Source organism: Prionailurus viverrinus, chromosome D2 (assembly GCF_022837055.1).
Source record: "Prionailurus viverrinus isolate Anna chromosome D2, UM_Priviv_1.0, whole genome shotgun sequence".
Lineage (NCBI taxonomy): Eukaryota > Metazoa > Chordata > Mammalia > Carnivora > Felidae > Prionailurus > Prionailurus viverrinus.
This window is the reverse complement of record NC_062571.1, coordinates 87,248,137-87,268,375: the sequence shown is the minus strand read 5'-3', so window position 1 is coordinate 87,268,375 and position 20,239 is coordinate 87,248,137. Positions and strand designations below refer to the sequence as shown.

The 20,239-nt window shown below is 60.4% G+C and overlaps 1 protein-coding gene across 14 annotated transcripts in view; it reads right to left on the bottom strand.

Moving 5' to 3' along the window:
* Positions 1-20,239, bottom strand: part of JAKMIP3 (Janus kinase and microtubule interacting protein 3) — a 115,360-nt gene that overhangs the window by 40,510 nt on the left and 54,611 nt on the right. For 6 of the 14 annotated variants that reach the window (XM_047825128.1, XM_047825124.1, XM_047825129.1 and 3 more), the window contains exons 3-9: positions 18,084-18,581; positions 7,652-7,867; positions 6,110-6,229; positions 5,403-5,549; positions 4,513-4,644; positions 1,989-2,024; positions 1,144-1,203 (exon numbers count right to left, since the gene is read on the bottom strand). In XM_047825128.1, the coding sequence (XP_047681084.1) occupies positions 1,144-1,203; positions 1,989-2,024; positions 4,513-4,644; positions 5,403-5,549; positions 6,110-6,229; positions 7,652-7,867; positions 18,084-18,581 (1,209 nt within the window). The remainder of the gene's footprint in view (positions 1-1,143; positions 1,204-1,988; positions 2,025-4,512; positions 4,645-5,402; positions 5,550-6,109; positions 6,230-7,651; positions 7,868-18,083; positions 18,582-20,239) is intronic. The other 8 variants (XM_047825132.1, XM_047825134.1, XM_047825138.1 and 5 more) reach the window with 3 other exon arrangements.

The following is a 20,239-nucleotide window of genomic DNA, read 5'->3' as shown; positions in this document are numbered from 1 at the left end:
GCAGCACACAAGTTGCTGTTCCATTTCTCAGAAAGCAGCAACACAAGTTGCTATCTCCTGAATCTCCTTTTTAAAAATTAATTAGTTAATTTATTTGTTTTTGAGACAGAGTGAGCACAAGTGAGGGAGGGGCGGAGAGAGAGAGGGGGACACAGACTCAGAAGCAGGTTCCAGGCTCTGAGCTGTCAGCACAGAGCCCAACATAGGGCTCGAACCCACAAGCTGTGAGATCATGACCTGAGCCGAAGTCGGACGCTTGACCCACTGAGCCCCCCAGGTGCCCCCTCTCCTGAGTCTCCTCTAATAAAAAGCACACATTTGTTGAAAAGGATTGTGCTTCCAATTCCCTGCGGGTGCAGGCATGCCTGGGAGGGACCTGTGTGGGGCCAGCAGACAGGTGCTGCAGCCTGCAGTGCTGGCCGGGGACCATGTGGTGACGAGGCAGGCCTGTGGACTCCAGCGCAAGAGGGAACTCTAACTCCGAGCTGGCAGAGGAAGGTCAGGGTCCAAGGCTAGCCCCTCCTCCTTGCCATCAGAAATCATATCTTCTCTGGGAAAGTTAAAAGCAACAAGGTAGGATTTCTAAATTTAAAATTATAATCATTGTATTGATTTGGGTTCGTTTTGGTTATTGTACAGTAACGATTTTTAAAAACAATTGGGGCGCCTGGGTGGCTCAGTCGGTTAAGTGTGTGTGTGACTCTTAATTTCGGCTCAGGTCAAGATCTCACGATTTGTCAGTTCAAGCCCAGCATCAGGCTCTGCACTGACAATGTGGAGCCTGCGTGGAATTCTCTCTCCCTCTCTCTCTCTCAAAATAAGTAAACTTAAAAAAAATAACAGAATTATTAGGGCACCTGCGTGACGCAACCTGATGAGCGTCTGACTCTTGGTTTCTGCTCAGGTCCTGATCCCAGGGTCGGGGGATCGAGCCCCGCACCGGGTTCCACTGCTTAAGATCCTCTCTTCCTCCGCCCCTCCCCTGCTCGTGCACTCTTTCTCTCAGAACAAATAAATAAACATTAATAAAAAGGAAATAACAAAATTATCTTCTTTTCACCTCCAGAGAGAAACTCACTCCTGTTAAGTGGCTTTTAAAAACACGCGTTTTGTGTGTGCACACGTCAGTGCTGTCTCCTTTACCTTGGGGAGTTTCGCCATTTTCTTTCTTTGCTTTCGAAATCTTAAAAGCTTATCTCGCTCCTGCAAAAACCAGTGGAAGAGATTTTCTGAGTGGTTGAGCAGCTCAGTTAATGTTCCCGCGCGGTCATCTAACGGACTTGCAGAGTGCTTTCTGGATGGGCACGCTGTATGCTCATGAACACACGGCCCTGCTCAGGGAGACCATCACGCTGCAGGCGCTGATGCCCTGTGGCTTCTGCTTGGGCTGAAGTGAGTGACGGCCCACGTTGGGGGGGGGGGGGGCCCTCCCCCTCCCCACACCCTGCTCAGCGTGCAAAGCCTCCTTCAGAGTGTGCGGGGGAGGGGGCGGGCTCTGAGCAGCACGCACACCGGAGCCGGAACCGGAACCAGAACCGGCAGGGACGGTGGCCCAGCCCTGCTCCGCACTGTCTGAGCAGGTGTCTGGAAAACGGCATCCCTGCACAGGTGGAGAAGGATGCTGCAGAGACAAAAATCCCGTTTCTCCCCAGGGAGCTACATGGTGTTTCCGTGGCCCTGACCACGCGCCAGCCACGCTTAGACTGCTGGACCACGCCGGCGGGGGAGAAACCCGTGGGGGTGCGGTGCCCCAGGGATGGCAAAGCTGGGTGCTGGCTCCTGCAGGCATCACCAAAGGCCATGTGGGGCACCTATCTGACCCTAATGGATGGGCTTCTCGGCCACTGCTGCAAAGCCTTTGGGCAGGTAGTGAGTGCTGTGTGGGCACAGCCACCTTTGTCTGGACTGGAAGGAGACACCAGCACCAGGGGTCCCAGGGACAAGTGCCCTGGAAAATGGGCGTGGATGTAGGAGAGAGAATTACTTACCAGCACACTCTTCACGTAGCCGGCGGTTTCGAGGGTCTAGAGGGAGAACAGCATATTAGAGAACTAGGGGCCCAGACCTGCTCCTGCGGGAGACCCCGAGCCTGCTGGCTGCCCCAAACCTCTACCGATTCCCACTGCCTGGAGAGGGAGCATGTGACTTGGCCCTCGCGGTCCTTTTTCCCTCCCAAGCTGACCTCCCAAGGGCACCGTGAACCTGCAGAAGTGCCCAGGGGCCCTCCGCTCAGGGCTGAGGTCCTGTCACCTTCCTTTCAGAAACTGAAGTAATGTACAGTTGTAATTGACCAAGATTTCTTCCTTTTCCTATATTCCCCCATAGATTCTCATTATCGTGGGCATCGATGGTCACTGTGTGCTTGAATAAAGAGGTCAGCTCTCAGGCACGGCCAGAGAAGGCTGTGTTGGGGAGACGCCATCCTGCAGCCCGCAGTGGGCAACTTCCTGCTACTCTGGAAGCAACTTAAGTTGCTTGGGGCAACTGGCCTTGGGGCGCCTGGATGGCCCAGTCCATGGAGCATGGGACTCTTGATCTCAAGGTCTTGAGTTCAAACCCCACGATTGGCATAGAGCTTACTAAAAAAACCAGGAACAAAAATTAAAAAAAAAACAAAACAAAACAACAAGCCAGGCCAGGCCAGCACTTCTGGGCCACAAGCCACACCAGCAAGAGATGATGCTGTCCCTTTGGATGCCCCTGGAGGTCACAGAATGACCAAGGCCACTTGCTCTGAACAGATCATTCAGATCAACAAGAAGCAGAAGGCCCCCAAGCAGGGTAATTGGAGGGGGTCTGATGCAGGACTATTTGCAAAACTGTACTGGGGCTGTAGGGGCCACAGGGATAGGGCAGTGTAGCAGGCTGGATGGGCCCCCCTCCCCGGGAATGCCCAGAACCTGTCTCTGGACCTTATCTGGAATAGCGCCTTTGAGTCAGGGCTCTGGAGGTGAGACCATCCCGGATTAGGGTGGGCAGGTGTCCTCAGGAGAGAAGAGAACCAACCGGAGGGACACAGAGAGCAGGCCCCGCGGAGACAGGCGGAGCTCAGAAGAGAGGAGAGGTGGCGATGAACGGATCCCGCCCTGGCGTTCCCTGAAGCAGCGGGGCCCTGCCCGCACCTTGACTGGATTCTGGCCTTCAGACGGAGAAGCGAGCTAGCCCCCAGGTGTGCTGCTCTGTCCCGGGGTCCCAGGAGCTGACACTGCGGCATTGCTGCCTTTGAAACCCCGGGTCTAAAGCGAGGAGGGGACCACGCAGTTTTAGCGCTGGGGCCTGACAGCGGGGCCCCTAGGGAGGGCCGGGAGGACTCCCCTGCTGGGTTCCCCAATGCAAGGACCCGGTGGGCGGGGAGGGGCCGAGGGAGGAAGGAGGGGGAGGGGCCCAGGGAAAGAGGCGGGGCCTAGGAGGACAGGGGCTGAGGGAGGAAGGCGGGGAGGGACCGAAGGGAGGAGGGGAAGGGCCGAGGAAAAGAGAAGGAGAGGGGCTGAGGAAGGAAGGAAGTAAGGGACGGAGGGAGAGGAGGGGCCTAGGGAGGAAAGAGGAGAGGGACCGAAGGGAGGAGGAGGGGAGGGGCCGACGGAGGGAGGAGGAGAAGAACAGGGAAGGAGGAGGGGAGGGGCCCAAGGAAGGAGGAGAGGAGGTGCCCAGGGAAAGAGGAGGGGCCGAGGGAAGGAGGGGAGGGGCCTACGGAGAGAGGCAGGGCCTAGGGAGCTGGGAGCGGAGGGACCGAAGGGAGGGGGGAGGGGAGGGGAGGGGCCCAGGGAAAGAGGGGGGAGGGACCCAGGGAAAGAGGAGGGGGCTAGGAGGACGGGAGGGGCCGAGGGAAGAAGGAAGGGAGGAGCCCAGGGAGAAAGGACGGGCCTAGGGAGACGGGAGGGGAGGGGCCGAGGAAGGGAGGAGAAGGACCTAGGGAAGGAGGAGGGGAGGGACCGAGGGTGGGGGGGGAGGGGCCGAGGGAGGAGTGGAGGAGCCCAGGGGGAGCAGACGGGCCTAGGGAACGGAGGGATGTGATTGAGGGAGTAGACGGGGGGGCAGAGAGAAAAAGAAAGAGTGAAGGAGAGGGGCCAAGGGACACGGGAGGAGTGGAGGGGAGGGGCTGATAAGCTGTAGGGGCGGGGCAGAGGGAGGGGAGGGGAGGGCAGGGTCGAGGGGAGGGGCTGGAGGCGGGAGAGGTGGGGCCGAAGAAGATGAGAAGGGTGGGGCCCAGGGACGAGGGAGTGGAAAGGGCTTAGAGGTTGTGGGGGGGAAGGGGCGGAGAGGGAAAGGACGAGAAGGGAGGGGATGAGGAGAGGGGCGGAGGGATAAGGGGAGGGGCGGAGGGATAAGGGGAGGGGCGGAGGGATAAGGGGAGGGGCGGAGGGATAAGGGAGGGACGGGACCCGAGGGGGATGGGGGCGGGGCGGAAAGAGATGAGGGGGCGGGGCCGAGGGCGATGGGGAGGGCGGAGGCTGGAGGGCGCAGGGGTGGCGCGGCGGGACGCGAGTGCCCCGCGGAGGGGACGCCGGGCACCTTAGAAAGCTCGTCTATGAGGTTCTGCTGCTCCACAATTTGAAGTTTCAAGAAGTCAACTTCTCTCTCGTCTTGACTTTGATCCAGGTCGTTTAAGGAGCTGGGTCTCCTTATGATCCCGGCTCTTTGTCTCTGCCAAGCCAAGCAGACCGCGGGGGTGGATGAGGGGTCGACCGGGCGACGGGGGAACGGGGTCTTCTTTGCCAGCGGGCACGCGCAGCCCGTCTGCTGGGGGGCAGGGGCCCCTCTGCTCGGGCCTCGGGGCAGCGGGCTGCAGGGCCCTGGGGACACGTGCGGGGCGAGTCTGCACCCCACCCAGGACGCGGCGGCGTGAGCGGCCTGCCATCCCTCACCCGCCGCCTCTTCCCAGCTCAGCGCGGGAAGAAGGCATTTCTGCAGCCGGGTGCTGAGGACACCCCGCTCCGAACATCGTACTGAGTAGTTACTCTTTGGCTAAACTCTCGCCCGCGGCCTCTTGGGGCCTTTGGGACGGAAGGGACGCAGGAGACACCCGCTAACCATCCCACACTCCGTGGATGTGTAGGAGTGAGCCTCCCCCAACCTCTGCGGGGTGCTGCTCGGCCGACTCCTTCCCCTCCACGCAGGCGTTCTGGGACTCTCCCCATCTGTGCCCGAGAGTTTTCAGAGTGAGAACAGGCGCAGTCCAAGGTCCTCGTGTTACACCCCGGCAGCAGGCCTGGGGCTGGGGCCGGACTTGCTCAGTGACCTCCCTGCCGGGTTCCCCCAGGCGGCGCCCAGGACCGCTCCCCAGCAGTGCTCGGACCCTCCTCTCCCGCGGGGACGCGTGAGCAGTGGGGGAGCTTGTCGCTAGCTGCTGGTGAGCTCTCGAGCAATCCCGCTGGCCTGACGGACCAGTCAGGGCCCCTTACCATTTCTATGTTCTCCTGCGTGACAAATTTTAGCTTGTTTTCTATCCGACGCAAAGTGTGGGACAGATCTTCATTCTTCCGAGTGAGACGCTTGTTTTTATCCAACAACGGTTTGTACTGACTCTCAGCTTCTCGTAAGCGCTTTAACTGAAAGACACGACACGATTTTCAGTGTGACATGGGACCAACAGTCCCTGAACAGAGTCGGCAAACCGATCAGAATACGCTTTGGCCACAGTGGAGGGAAACGGTCCGGGGCCAAGGCTCTATTTTGCCAATTAGAGCTGCAGTAAACTCCCCCGCCCGTGACCCCTCAGGGCTCTTGGAGAAGCTCACCCTCAGACACAATCACCTGGAAATTTCAGGGCCTGTTAGGACTAATCGTGATGGCTCCACCTAGGGGTGAGGACCTCACTCATCCTAGATGACACACAGGTCTGAGGGTACTTTTGCTCACTAATGAGAAACCAGGATCAACCAACCAGTGCCTGAGGCCCGCATCTGCCCCGCCCTCCGGCCCCCGCCCCCCGCCCCCCCCCCCCCCGGTTTTGTTCATAAAGCTTTATTGGAATAGCCAAGAGGCCTTACGCAAGCGCTGCCCTTGGAACTATCGCTCCTCCTCTCCAAAAGGAATTTTGGAAGTGGGCGCCCCCTGCCCCTCCCCCACACCGCAGCCGTAGACCCGCAGGGCCCAGACCCCCACTCACCAGCTCATTCCTTTCTTCCGACAGCAAGGCATTTCGGTCCTCCAGCTTCCGAATGATCGCGCTCAGCTCTGCAATTTTAAGTTGGAAGCGCCGAGCGTCCTTTTCATCCAACTGCTGTTCCTAAAACAAAAATCAACTGCAAATAACTGTTCACAGACACAGACGTGGAAAACCTCTGCAATCCCAACACACCACGGAAAACAAAGCGGTTCCGCGTCATGAGCGCCCGTGACTCCAAATGGCGGGTGGGCGGGTGCGGACCGACCCCCGGGGCAAGGTGACTGCTGGCTCCACCGCCGGGGGCACCGCAAGCCGCGCAATGGGGACAGAAGGAAAGAGCGGAAATGTCCAGGGGCGTGCAGAGGTGTAAGGCAGGCAAGGGCGAGCAAATGCAGGCACCACAGGCGTGGCTGCTCCGGGCCGCCGCGCTGGGGGCTGCGGGCCACGGCGGGGGGGGGGGGGGGGGGGGTCCGCCCTGCGCCTGTTTCCCTCGCAATGTGACCTGAGCACAGGAAAAGAAGTTCAACTGAAGGCTTGCAAAGGGCGGTTTCCCAAGAAGTGTGCTCCCTCACACTGAGGTTCTAAAAGGTCACTTTTGAAACGTCTGGAACCTCATTCAAAAATCAGTGAAAACGTTTTGATCCAGTTTCAAAATCTCTCTGGAGTTGACTGCAATCTATCGAGTGCCAGAGCAGGATTTAATTCAGTTAAGCCATTTATAATAAGATTATAAAAAATCATTTTCTATTCTTGAAATGTCGCTGTCCTCGGGCTGGCTCAGCTCAAACCTTTTGTCCTCGGAGCAAACGAATGCATGTCCAGGAAGGACTGAGGAAGGGTTCCTCATTCAGCAGGTGCAGGAGAGGCTAGGGAGCAGGCCCAGCAGGACCCGCATTGAGGGTCCATGGAATTTAGATTCCCCACCCCCCCCATCCCAGATTTCCCAGAACCACTCCAGAGGGCTCTGAATGAGGAGCAGTGATGACGAATGAATGATGTCACGGCCCTGCGGCTGCTGGCTGCCCCCACGCTGTCACAGCAGGCCGAAGAGCAGCAGAAAGGTGGCATGGTCACACAAAAAGCGGGTGAGGGGTGACTGGTGGGGATGTGGGCGAGTAAGGAGCCAGGAGCCCGTGCGCTCGGAGATGGCCTCATCCCGCTAGACCCGGGCCGGAACCAGCACCAGCAAGCAAGGGCCCTGAGCCACCGGGGGATCCTGGCAGCTGCAGGTGGGCTCCAGCTGGAAGCCTGAAGCCTTGGGGGCCCACGGGGGGGTGATCAAGTGACGGCCAGTGCTGTGTCACATTAGCAAGGCAGGAAGTCTGTTTGCCCTCCCAGCCGAGCCAGATAAGCCGAAGGGTCCGGGGTCTGGCTGGTGGGTTGCAGATATGGTCAGTCCCCGGGGCAGGAGGTTCTGGTTCTGGACTCTGGACCTAGGCTCTCAACTCCCTGGGGAGCTGCCAGAGCAGGGCCACATAGCTACGTGCAGCAGTGTCTGTCTGTGACTCTGGATCACCAGGCAAAGCGTGGGGAGGTGCTTACAGGGCTTCCCGAGTGGTCTGAGGCGTCTCCTGCACCGCCTGCGTAAGGAAGTTCCCGCCTGGGGCTGCCCAGGTGCCGATCAGCCTCTTTGACCTGGGACAGCTGCTCATCTAAAGCCTCTTTTTGGAGCTGCAGTCTCTGAGCATGCCCGGCTTGAACCCCTAACTCTCTCTCCAGCACGAAGACTGCTCTGTCTTTAAATTTTATCTCCTCCATCTACAAGGAGAACAGAACACAATCACACAGGCAGGCAGAGTACAGATCTGCGGTTACCATAGAAACAGATGGAGCAGAGCTACGAACAAGCATCGGGAGGGTCCCCACGGCAGCAGCCCCGCCAGCGTCTCCCGGCTCTGAGACCGGAAGGAAGCAAAGCAGGTAGCCCTGGACCGACAGCCCCGACGCTCAGGCCGCAGCGGGACTCCCCCGTCCCGGGCGGGGCTCTGCTCTGCTGGGTCAGTCCGAGCTCATGCAACTGACACACACTCCTTCCTAGACTCCGTGCAGCCCTCCCAGCCTCCCTGTGCAGCCCTCCCAGCCTCCCTGTGCTCTGGCAGGACCACCTTCCTGGGTGCTGGCCTGCGGGGGCTCCTAGGCGGCCACCGGGGGCTGGCATTGTCTGGCAGGTCCACGAGGCCCCCTCCAGCTCCGTGTTGGGCATGGCAGGGGGATTTCCCGGGTTCCCTGAACCCCATCAGTAGGGGTTGTGAGCAGCAAGGTCCGTCTGCACACAGGCAGGCTGTGGACACGAGAAGCAGAGCTCCTCGCTGCCTCTTTCCTCCCCTCTCTGAGGGGCACTAGGCCCAGAAGGGGCTGGAGCCCACACGCCTATCCTGCCTCCAGCCTCTCCTTGCTCCGAGGCGTGGACGGAAGCCCAGCTGCTGCCCCACTGTCTGCCGGCAAAGCTGCATTTGTAATTAATCTTGCTTTGAACCAAAGCTTGGAGGAGAGGGATCTCTGGACAAGTAGGTTCCAGCCTGGAGAACAGGAGCCTCTGATCTGGCCAGGCCTCCACATGCCCTCGGGCTCCTGGCTGTGAGGGGCCCGCAGCCCTCCCCACTGCCCCTAGAGCGCTCAGCCCCCCACAGCAGCCACCTGCCCCCGAGGCCCTCGTCCAGGCTGCCAAAGGGCGGGAGGCAGGACAGACCCCACTGCTACCCATTCTTCAGACCCAGTTTAAAACATATTTTCAAAACAGAATAGGACAGGACCCCTCGATGCTTCACTTGCTGTTTTAGGCTAAATAAGCTAATAAATCAGCCATCTGCTGAAGTCAGCTTAGGAACAAAGCGATGAGATGTCTAATTAGCCCAGATCACAGCATTCACAGGCAAGCGATGAACTGAACAGAATAAAAGAAATCCTTAATTGCCAACTTCCCATTTACTCAGGCACACAGAAATGCGGAAAGAGGCAACACACTCAATTAGTGAAAACAAAGGGGCCAGGAAAATAAAATCATATTAATAAGCAGCTGTATTCTGGGTCTGACGTTTACACTCACACACGGATACTTTAGAAACCGTTTTTCTTTCATAGAAAACGTTTTTCTTTCAAGAAAATAAGAGTCTCTACACAAAGATCCCACTTAAATGAGGTGTTTAAGCCGACGGTTTGGACCAAAACGCAGACCTCCCTGAGAAGTCACCTGTGCAGGTCACGTGCTGCAGCCAAGGGAGGGGGTCCCCCCACAAAGGGAATTCGAGGAAACGTGCACTCGCAGAGGGGCACGATTTCACTTTTGAAAGGGGGGAAGTCACTTTACGGTCAGTGACTGTCTCCATGGAACATGGGGTTCTGCACGTTCTGCGCTCAGTCTCCGTTGGCAGGAGATGCTGAGGCCACCCCCTTCCACCCAGAAAGCCCACTGGTGGAGGGGAGCCTGGGCGCTCGGTGCAGATGCCAGGTGAGACACAGAAAGAGCTTTGCTGGGTCGTGTGGGGCCCGCCCCTCACTTCTAGGAGCAGTTTCGACTTGGGGCACATATTCAAATACAACACCCAGCCAGGCCAGGGAAGCGGGGGTGGGCAGTGCAGGAGGTGGGGGGCTGCACCCCTCCTCCCCCTGAGGCACCCCCTCACCCTCACCCCCCCCCCACAGCCCCAGGAGCTCCCACACCTCCAACCCTCCACACCCCCACGCTGCCATCTCCCCACACCCCTCCCCCTCCCCTTACCCCCAGGAGCTCCCCATGCCCAACCCTGCACTCCCTCTCTCCAAGTTACAGAAGGTGGATGGAAACCAGGGGAAGCCCTTGGGAAGGTGGGTCCCTGGGGAAGGGGTGTGCGGGAGGATGCTGAGGCCAGAAGGGCCTTGTGGAGGGTGGGGGGAGACCTGCACCGCCTGACGCCCCCCTCCCCCCCGCTGCAGGACAGAGCAGGCTCGGCTGGGATGCACAGAACCAGAACCGCCAGGTGGAGCCTGGGAGCCCGCATTTAAAAGCACGCCAGCTGACTGCGGGGCAGGCACGGTAGAGCCTCTGTCCCGCGGTGCCAAGCGCCAGCCCCAGCACCCTTGTGGCCACTCCCACCTGGGAACCGCAGCGGGGGACCCTGAGGGGTGGCCTTCCGTCAGGACCCTCCCTGGCCTTGCACCTGCTCCAGGGAGGAACCCTCCTCACAGAGCAAAGAAGCCAGCGAACGAACGTTCTTTGGCAGCGTCTGGCCCCAGCGGCTGGAATACTCCGTCACCCACCTTGCCTAGGACCCAGCTGGGGGGCTGTGACGCAGTGTCGCCTCTGTGTTTGCAAACGTCCCCTCTGAAAGCTCACCCCTGCCCAGACCCTGCCAGGCTCCGCCAGAGTCGGCCTCTCGCACACTGCCGCCAGTCTGTGTCTCCGTGGGAACCAAGGCGAGCGGGCCCCTTCCCCCAGCGAGCAGCGCTCCAGGAGGACGTGGTCTCCTTTCACAGCGATCTTTTCTGGGGCTTGATCGCTGCTCCAGACCCTGGGTGGGGAGGGGACGACGCCTCGCAGACTTCCGTGAGAAAGACAGAATCGGTTTTTGCCTCTCCTTGTCTGGCTTTATGGAACTTCTAGTAACTGACTGAGCGTGTGAATGACTGACGTGTGCCGTAGCTGCCTGTGCCAGACAGACATCCCTCCCGGGTTCAGTAGTCACGGCTGCCCCGGGGGGGCCCGGCGCCTCACCCCTTCCCCGCCCAGCACAGCCCTGAACAAACTGACTCTGCCTTGGGGGGAAATGCGACCAGGATCCCGCCCCTCCCTGACCTGGCTGCTGCAGGGGCACTGTGGGACAGGAGTTGGCTCTAGCACCTTCTGAAGCTCCAGGCTCCTCTTCTGTGAGATCAAGGGGCCCCTGCAGGCCTGGGCCTCACCAGGGAGGTTCTCAACCCACAGTTACCTCCTGAAATCCACCCCCAGCCCCCGCCCCGGGCAATCTGATATGTGTCCCTGGAGCCACACCTATGGTCCCTCGGGTGACAGGAGCAAGGTGAGGGCGTGGCTGAGTCCTGACCTCATGGTGTCTCCTACCCCAGGAGCTCCGTGTCCCAGCCCTGCCCTGGCTGTGTCTGCGGTGTGCGTGCGGTCACCCTGCCCGTGTCCTGGCTTCCCTCCAGGTGGCTTCTCTTTGACACCTCTGTGACCCCCACAGGGTGCCACGCCTCCAGCCGGGACTTAGGGTCTTCGGGTCAAGACAGGGACTTAACTGTCACAGACTCTGCTCTGCTCCAAGCCAAGCTGTAGCCCTGCTGCTGGGGCCCCATCACACCAGGGTGGCCCCAGGCCAGATGGCCACGGACAGCCACGGCCTCCCTTCAGCACCCAGAGCCACGTTCCAGAGGACACGAGGGCTGGAGGTGGGGCAAAGGGGCAGTGGCCAGGCCCGGGTGCCAGCGAGTGTGAGCAGGTAGCTGCAGGGGACCCCCTGGCTTTGGGGGTCATCCTGGCCTTTACAAAGTGGCCACCGCCACTTGCTGAAATCCACTCCCTCCCAGCTCCCTCCCTCCCCCAGCCAGCCTGCCAGTGAGACCTGCCCCAGGGCGTGGGCGGGGGGGGGGGAGGGAGGGGAAACTCAGGCCCCAGGTTTGCCACCAGCAGAGTCCTCAGCAGAGCCCCCCTTGTTCAGGGCGTCTGCCACGCGTGGAACATTGTCACCATAGAACTCCGCGCGCGCTCCCGAGCGTCCTGGGCAGGGTGCCCGCGGCCGCAGCGCCCCGTCCCAGGACCGGCCTCGCTCAGCCGCCAGCCTGTCTGTCCACGGACCTGTGCACGGCTCCCGGCCGCTCTCACACACCCTGGTCCCAGCGCCAGCCCTGGGGCCACACACCAGCCAGCGGTTTCTCCCGTGGGCCGGTGCTGCCTTGGGCACCGGTTGCCCCCTGGCCTTCTGGGGCCTCCACACCTGCATCCCAGGCCCTGAGAAGCGGTGCCACACCCCGGAACGGGCCGGGGCCGTAGCCAGAGCCACAGCAAACTCCACCTGACTGTTAAGGAAGTAGGATTGTCAAGGATCCTCACATGTGACAGCATCGGGGCCTTTCCACGGGGGCAGCCCTGAAAGATCCGGCCACCGTCACCCTGGGCCGACACCGCGAGCCTCTACGCACCCAGAGCTGCGCTGTCCTGGGACTGGGGTCATGTCCTCCCTCCTTGCCAGGGCCCGGGAGGCTGCCGTCCTCCCCCTGGACCAAGGGGCCTGGCTGTGCACTGTGCCTCCGGGCTGGGCCCCACCTCTAGACAGCCCCCAGCTGGCCCGTCCCTCAAGCCAGGACCTTTCCCAGACTCACCCTGGTCTGCTGGGCACAGGCGCCTTGGGCCTCCACCCTCCACCCTCCACCCTCCACCTCTGTTCCACCCTCCTCCCAGCCCCACTGTGGGCGCCTTGTCCAAAAACGTCCCCAGGTCACCCGTTCCCAACCAAGGCTGCCCCCAACCCCCCAGGCTGGACACCACACTCGGCCACACCCTCGAACCAGCCACACCAGCTCACGTTTGTGTTATACTTTGGACGTATCTGCACACCTGGGCCTGGGGTGGGGGGGTCTCTGGGCTGTTGATGACTATGAGCACGGACATTCGCCCGAGAGATGGTGGGCACTCCAAATGCTGCTGTCCACAGACACACGCACGGTTCCTGTCCCCAGGGCCGCAAGGGAGCTTTGCCAGGCAGGGACGCAGATCTCTTCAGATCAAATCCTCGTGTGAATTGGTGACAACATTTTATTTGTTTCCTCATGAATAAATACGTGGGATTTTTGCCATTGTGTTCACTGTACCCTTGAACGGTTTGGGCATAAGCAGGGATTGGGCATAAGCCCAACAAAAATCCCCGCGGGTTTTTAGTTTATTTGTTTTTAATCTAGGGAAACTGATTTTGAGGTTTTTGTGGGAGTCTGAAAAACTCCCAAGAAGAGTCAAGTCTGTCCGGAAGAACGAGGAGAGGCGACCCGCCCTCCAGACGTCACCACGGTTACCAAGCTGGGTCAGCTCGCGCACGACGGGCTCGAGGGGTCAGAGGGGAGCCATCAGATGGCCCCTGCCCCGGGGGACACGCGCTGCCTGACAGAGGTGACCCTTACAACACGCATGCACACACACACACGCACACAGACGCACACATGCACACACGTACACACACACGCATGTGCACCTACGCGCACACATGAGCTTGGGGCAAGGACTTTTGCACGAAAGGCAAACCATAAGGTTTCCAAAAGATAAAGCTTCGTGGCTTCGGAATAAAAGCATTTCTCAAACAAGACCCAACAAGCACGGGCCCCACAGGAAAAGACGGACAAATTAGAAAACCTGAAAGGTTTAGATCGGGAGACGCTACCCCTCAGCGCATGGCCCGTGGGGAGAGGCGCTTGCTGTCTTAGAGTTTTCAGACCGGCTTGTCCACGCCAGCAGGAGAGCGGCCGGATTCTGACAGGCGCGGCTGTGACCTTTAAGTTAATTCGGGGAGAACTGGATCTTAGCAATACTGAGCTTCCTGAGCCTGGGCAGGAAGGTCTGTGTATCTATATCTCCCTCCGTGTTGTTCAGCTGTGTTTTGTGGTTTCGGGTGCAGGTCCCACACATCTTTTGTTAAACTTACTCCCACGTACTTTATTCTCTTTATGCCCTTGTGGGGGGACGTTTTTCAAACTTCATTCTGGACAGGTTGTGTGTCGAGCCTGAAAATACAACTGATCTTGGCAGATTCATCTCGATCCTGAAAACCTGCTGAACTCTTTCAATGGTTCTAGTGGTTTTATGGTGAATCCCCTAGGGTTCCCTACGGTCACGGCACCTGCAAGAAAGATGTTTTAATTCTTCCTTTCCGGCCCCATGTCTTCAGTTTCATTCCTTGGGGGGCCTTATCGCCCTGACTCAACTTCCTCAGCTCAGGGCACGGGGGGGGGGGGGGGGGGGAAACAAAAGGTCAAGAAAAGTCCCCCGTCGTGACACAGACTCTCTTCCAGTCCACCTTACAGCCAGCCCCACGAGCCCCCCTGGCGCTCAAGGACGCCCTCCGGCGGGAAGGGGCACGAGAAGACGCTTTCAGAGCCCATTTTCATCACCGCCTCAGAGAAACCAGGGGCCTTCCGTCTCCGAGGATGCGGGAAGGCTACAGAGAAGGAACGTGCTGGGGAATTCAGTGTATGGAGGCAGAAATAAAAGCCTGAGTAGGAAAATTAGGACACGGAGTTGAGGACATCTCCCAGAAATCAGAGCCAACGCCAGGCCAGAGGGGAGAACCGGAAACCTGGGGCGCCAGCTCAAAGGCCCAGTGCCGTGCTGATGGGACGTCCGGAAGGAAGACGGCAGGGGAGACAATCACACGAGATTTCCCAAGCCAGTGACTGAGTTTCCAGTTAGAAAAGCTCCCAACCACGTGGTGTGGTGGGTGAACAAATACAGCAGGTGCATCACCACCAGGGCACAGGGCACAGGGCTCAGGGCACAGGGCACAGGGTACAGGGCGCAGGGTGAAGGCTCAGGGTGCAGGGTGAACCCCACAGGGCTCAGGGCACAGGGTACAGGGTTCAGGGCACGGGGCTCAGGGGACAGGGCGCAGGGCTCAGGGCACAGGGCACAGGGCTCAGGGCACAGGGCTCAGGTCACAGGGCACAGGGCTCAGGGCACAGGGCACAGGGTACAGGGCGCAGGGTGAAGGCTCAGGGTGCAGGATGAACCCCGCAGGGCTCAGGGCACAGGGTGCAGGGTTCAGGGCACAGGGCACAGAGCTCAGGACACAGGGCACAGGGCTCAGGGCGCAGGGTTCAGGGCACAGGGCTTAGAGCTCAGGGCACAGAGCACAGGGCACTGGGCTCAGGGTGCAGGCTCAGGGTGCAGGGTGAACCCCACAGGGCTCAGGGCACAGGGTGCAGGGTTCAGGGTGCAAGGCGCAGGACTCAGGGCACAGGGCTTAGAGCTCAGGACACAGGGCTCAGGGCTAAGGACACAGGGCACAGGGCACAGGGCTCAGGGCTCAGGATGCAGGGCGAACCCCAAAGGGCTCAGGGCGCAGGGTACAGGGTTCAGGGCACGGGGCTCAGGGCTCAGGGGACAGGGCATAGGGCTCAGGGCACAGGGCTCAGGGCACAGGGCGCAGGGCTCAGGGCACAGGGCTTAGAGCTCAGGGCACAGGGCTCAGGGTGCAGGGCTCAGGGTGCAGGGCGCAGGACACAGGGCTCAGGGCACAGGGCTCAGGGCTTAGAGCTCAGGGCACAGGGCTCAGGGTGCAGGGCTCAGGGTGCAGGGCGCAGGACACAGGGCTCAGGGCACAGGGCTCAGGGCTTAGAGCTCAGGGCACAGGGCTCAGGGTGCAGGGCTCCGGGTGCAGGGTGAACCCTGCAGGGCTGAGGGCGCAGGGTGCAGGGTTCAGGGCATGGGGCCCAGGGATCAGGGCTCAGGGCACAGGGCAAAGGGCGCAGGGCATAGGGCTCAGGGTGCAGGGCTCAGGGCTCAGGGCACAGGGTGAACCTTGCAGCTTCAGGGGGCAGCAGGGAGTGAAATGGGGCCACGGGAAGATCAGGAACCAGAATGTTTTCCAACTTCCTCAGGCAACACTGGAAGTTAAAAGACAATGCAGAAATACCTTCAAATTCCCAATGGAAGGTTTTTCCAACCTATAATTCCCTTCCCAGTTAGAGCATCGAGTGTGAGGGTTGAATAAAACTTTCATACACACAGGGTCTTACAACATTGATCTCCACCCTGTTTCCAGGAAGCTATTGGAGAATGTGTTCCTCCGAAATAAGAAAGTACGTTGATCAAGAAAGAGGAAGGGGGCCCCTGGGTGGCTCAGTCGGTTAAGTGTCTGACTTCAGCTCAGGTCATGATCTCAAGGTTTGTGAGTTTGAGCCCCGCGTCGGGCTCTGTGCTGACAGCTCAGAGCCTGGAGCCTGCTTCGGAGTCTGTGTCTTCCTCTCTCTCTGCCCCTCCCTCTCTCTCTGCCCCTCCCTCTCTCTCTGCCCCTCCCCTCCACTCATGCTCTGTCTCTCTCTCTCTCTCTCTCTCTCTCTCTCTCTCTCTCTCTCTCAAAAATAAATAAACATAAATAAAATTTTGGCTTCTTTTTTTTCCAAAAAAAGAAAAGAGGAAGATGTGGGAGGAATCTAGCCCAGGAGAGAGGAGTGGCTCCCAGGATGACGGCAGAGGAGGGTGGGGCTGGCAGCAGGGGCAGCTGGCAGGCAGAGGGCTCCAGAAGGGGTGTCTCAGAAACCAGGTCAATGGGTGGACTGATCGTTCATTGTTCACCGTGCTCACAGCAGAGGCGCATTTTACTGGAAATCCCGGGGTGAATTAGGAACAGGCACTTAGAAAGTTAATTCCGGGAAAACAAAAGTACGTATAACAAAGGTAATAGAACCAGGGGTCACTGTGGGTCTTTTGTGAGTAACGCTAACACAGCAACAGTCAGGCAAACGGTGATTCACTTAAGCCAAGGTAAAGCTCCAAGTGTCCCACGGGACCTTCTCTTATCCCCAAATTACCCCCAGGAGGATGGCCCTATGCTCCCCCCTCCCAACTGTGCTGAGTTGGCTGTGGCAGGGCCCTCCAGGGGTCCGGAGGTCCCGTGGTCGCCGCCCGCCCCTTCTCCAGGGCCCCAGCAAGCCCCTTCTGTGGTCACCACCCCCGGCTCTCCCCTGACACTGCCCACGCCATTGTGAATTGGCCCACAACAGGAGCTGGCCAGGACAATCGAGGCAGAGGCGGGAGCACAGTGGAAACTGAGGTTTCAAGGAGTACACGTTTAAGCATGTTTTTGAGAAGCTGGAACAGACTCCAGAAGAATCGGCTAGAAACACTGCCCGTAGCTGCCTCCGGGGCATCCACGCTAGGGGTGAGGGACCCACAGGGACCCGCAAGGGACCTGCTAGTTTTGTTACAGGTCCTGAGCTAAGGAGATGGGGCCACTGGCCTGTGCACAGTGAATCCCATGGAGGTGAACAGGGTCCACCTGGAACTGGGCATCGGGTACTGACCGCCCTGCCCCTCCTTCCTTGAGCAGCCTGGGCACTGGCTTCGTTCCTCTCTGGGGCAGAAGAGGAGCCGAGGGGCCATCCTGTCACGTGAGGAACCCCCCACTGCTCAGAGGTGGTATTTTGGCCAGGTCCTCGGTGGCTCAAGGAGGTGCCGACACATGGCTGAGAGTCGTCTGGGGGGTACCCGGAACAGGGGACACTCTGGGAAAGGAGGGGGCCCTCCAGGTTGGGAGAGTTCAGGACCCCCACGTGCACAACATGGCCGCGCTGTGTGTGGTTCACAAGTCTGTGCTCACCTCAGGGCCACGGGTCCGGACAAGGGCCACGCCCCATCTGGGAAGCGGTACAGCCTGGGGGCAGTGTCTGGAAATCAGAGCCCCCCGAAGTAGGGAGAGGTGCCCTGGGTGCACAGCTGTGCCGGCTGGAAAGATTGCTGATCCCATGAAGGGGACCCCCAGGGTCCTCTGTGGGATGGGCGGCAAAGCCAGCTGGGTCCTGGTGAAGCCCCTGACAGGTGACCCAGGGCTCGATGCTTGAGCGGTGTTCCCCCAAAAGCACAGAGGAGGTCCAGGTTCCCGGGGGAGTGAGGGGGGGTCAGGCACAACCCCTCACAAACCCTGACCATTCTCTTCAACTTCTTAGCTCTGGGTCTCTGACAACATGGAGTCTACGGGTGCCGGCCATGGCCAGCCGGTCCCTGGAGCCATTCGGACGCCCCAGAGGCAGCTGCCAGCATTTGGCCCTTCCGACCGGACGGGACGTGCTTGCTACGGCCCAGACGGAGAGGCTGCTTTCCCAGGTAGTGCACAGGCATCGATGCCAGCACGGCCTTGGAGGCCCAGGACCTCCCACCGGGGGCTTCTGGTCTCAGCCCTCTGGATCCAGTGAGCTCCCACGCCCCACATCCCCCCACGCCCAGCAGGCCCCGCCAGCAGCCCCCCGCCCTGCGCCCCCCGCCCCGCCAGCAGCCCCCGCCCCGCGACCCCGCAGCACGTACCAGCCTGCGGATCTCCCGCTCACACTCCTTCTTGATGCGGGAGATCTCCTCCTGGTGGAGGTGATACACGCTCCTGATTTCCGCGGCCTTGATCTTGTCGGCCTGGATCACGATGGTCAGCGCCTCCTCCACCTGCCTCTTGGCCCCCTTGAGCTCAGAGATCTCCTGCTGCATTTTGATCTTCTCCACCTCGAACCCCTTCTTGGCCTCCTCCTTGGCCTCAGACAGCAGCACGGTCTTGACCTTGTCGGGGGCGCCGTCGCGGAGCGCATGCAGCAGCGCCTGCAGCCGCTGGTTCTCGTTGTCCTTGATCTTGATGACCCTGAGCAGCTCGGCCTCGTGCTGCCGCAGCAGCACCTCCCGCACGGCCTGGAGCTCCTTCGTCTTCTCCTCGTGCAGCTTCGTCTTCAGCTCGGTGAGCAGGACGGCGCTCTTGTGCTGCTCGTGCTCCCGCACCTGCCTCAGCTCCTGGTTCTTCTCCCTCTCCACCCTGCTCACCTGGAACACAAGACCGCGGAGGCGTGCTGCTGCGGAGCCTGCCTCTGCCGCCGCGGGCCCCGGGGGCCGGGCGGGCGTGGGGACCTCCAGGGTTCCTTCCTGCCGGGCCGGGAGCCGTCCTCCTGTCCAGAACGTCTCCTTGACGTGCGGACTGGAGGCCGAGTCAAGCCTTGCCCGCGGGCGGTGGGACCACGCACCCGTGGGCGTCCACAGGGGCGGGAGGCTGGAAACACCGCGAGCCTGGAGGGTGAGGTCACAGACACGTGAGCGCACACAGATGTGCTCTGTCGTCTCCCCCGTGGCCAGGCCCGGCCGTGCAGGGGGCCCAGCGGCCGCCTCTCCGGTGAACCACCGGGAAGAGGGCGCGGGAGGCCCCTCGGGCACGACCTTCCAGCCCCATGACAAGGGTGTCACGCTCACCTTCTGTGACGGTCTTGGCCAACGGGGAGGCCCAACCAGGCCGCCGCACTCTGTCTAGATGACGCGTAACGTCTAGATTTTTGGAATCACTTGGATTTTTTTACCGCATCTTTTGTTTTTATCTAGAACGTCACCCTTGGCTCAATGACCACACCACCCACACGTGGTACAAAGTTGGTGCTCAGAACTAACACGGGATGAAACAGAGGCTAAGCTGCCCTGGGTCCAGCCTGCCCCTCCCACCTCACCTCCACTCTGCATCCCCATCCACAGCACCTCATGTGGGGCCACGGTCCTCAGCTGCTGTCCCCCCAAGCCATCCAACCCCAACCCCCAGCTCTAGAGCTGGCTCCCCTCCCCGCTCCCCACTCCAGGCAGCCACGTCTCACACCCACCTCCTGCCACCCTCTCTGCGGGAGGAGGAGTCTGCAGGGGTGAAGCCCCTGCCCGGCCCTCTTCTCTGCTTCTGGTGCATTCAGAGTAGAGGCAGAGCCAGGGGCACCACTGCGGGTGGACAACACCGGCCACGCCATCTGGGGGGAGTTTCAGCCCCCCCCACCGTCAGGGCCACTGGCACCCCAGCAACTGTGGGCTCTTCCCCCAGGGCGATAGCTCTGACCCTGGACCCTGCCCAAGTGCCTGCAAATCTTGCCTGCAGTCTCCAGCCCTGCCTCTGCACGCTGATTCCGCCGTTCATGCCCCTGCACAAAAAGTGCCTTATTCATCCCTGTCTCTGGGACGGAGCGTCCCTCCTGCAGGGCAAGTGTCCCCGGACGGCTTGGACCCCCCAGTGCCGGAGGAAATTCCAGCCCCGGAGCCCTGTCTGAGCCGTCCAGGCCCCTGACACTGGCACAGGGGGCGGAGCGAGCCCCTGGCCAGCTCTCTGGGTTTCCTCCAAAGAATGGGGTGGCTGTTGGAGCTTAGCGCACACGGGTATTTACTCCTTATCCATCCCACGTGAACTGCCCTTTTGTCCAGTTTAAACTGAACTGAGCACACATGGAAAAGCAGCTTTTTGGTAGCGGTTCTCAGTCGTGGGGGCAGGGCGCTGCGATTAGTAATCTGCACTCTCGAGGGCGCCCACTCCGGGCGGTGTCAGCACACGTGGGAGGCTGCCACGGCCCCCACTGTGCGGTGCGGACGCCGAGCGTCGGGTGCCGGAGGTCCCGCGCCTGGACGTGGTGGAGCCAGAACGGCCTCCCGGACGGAACCAGCAGAGAAAAGAACAAGAATCTGCA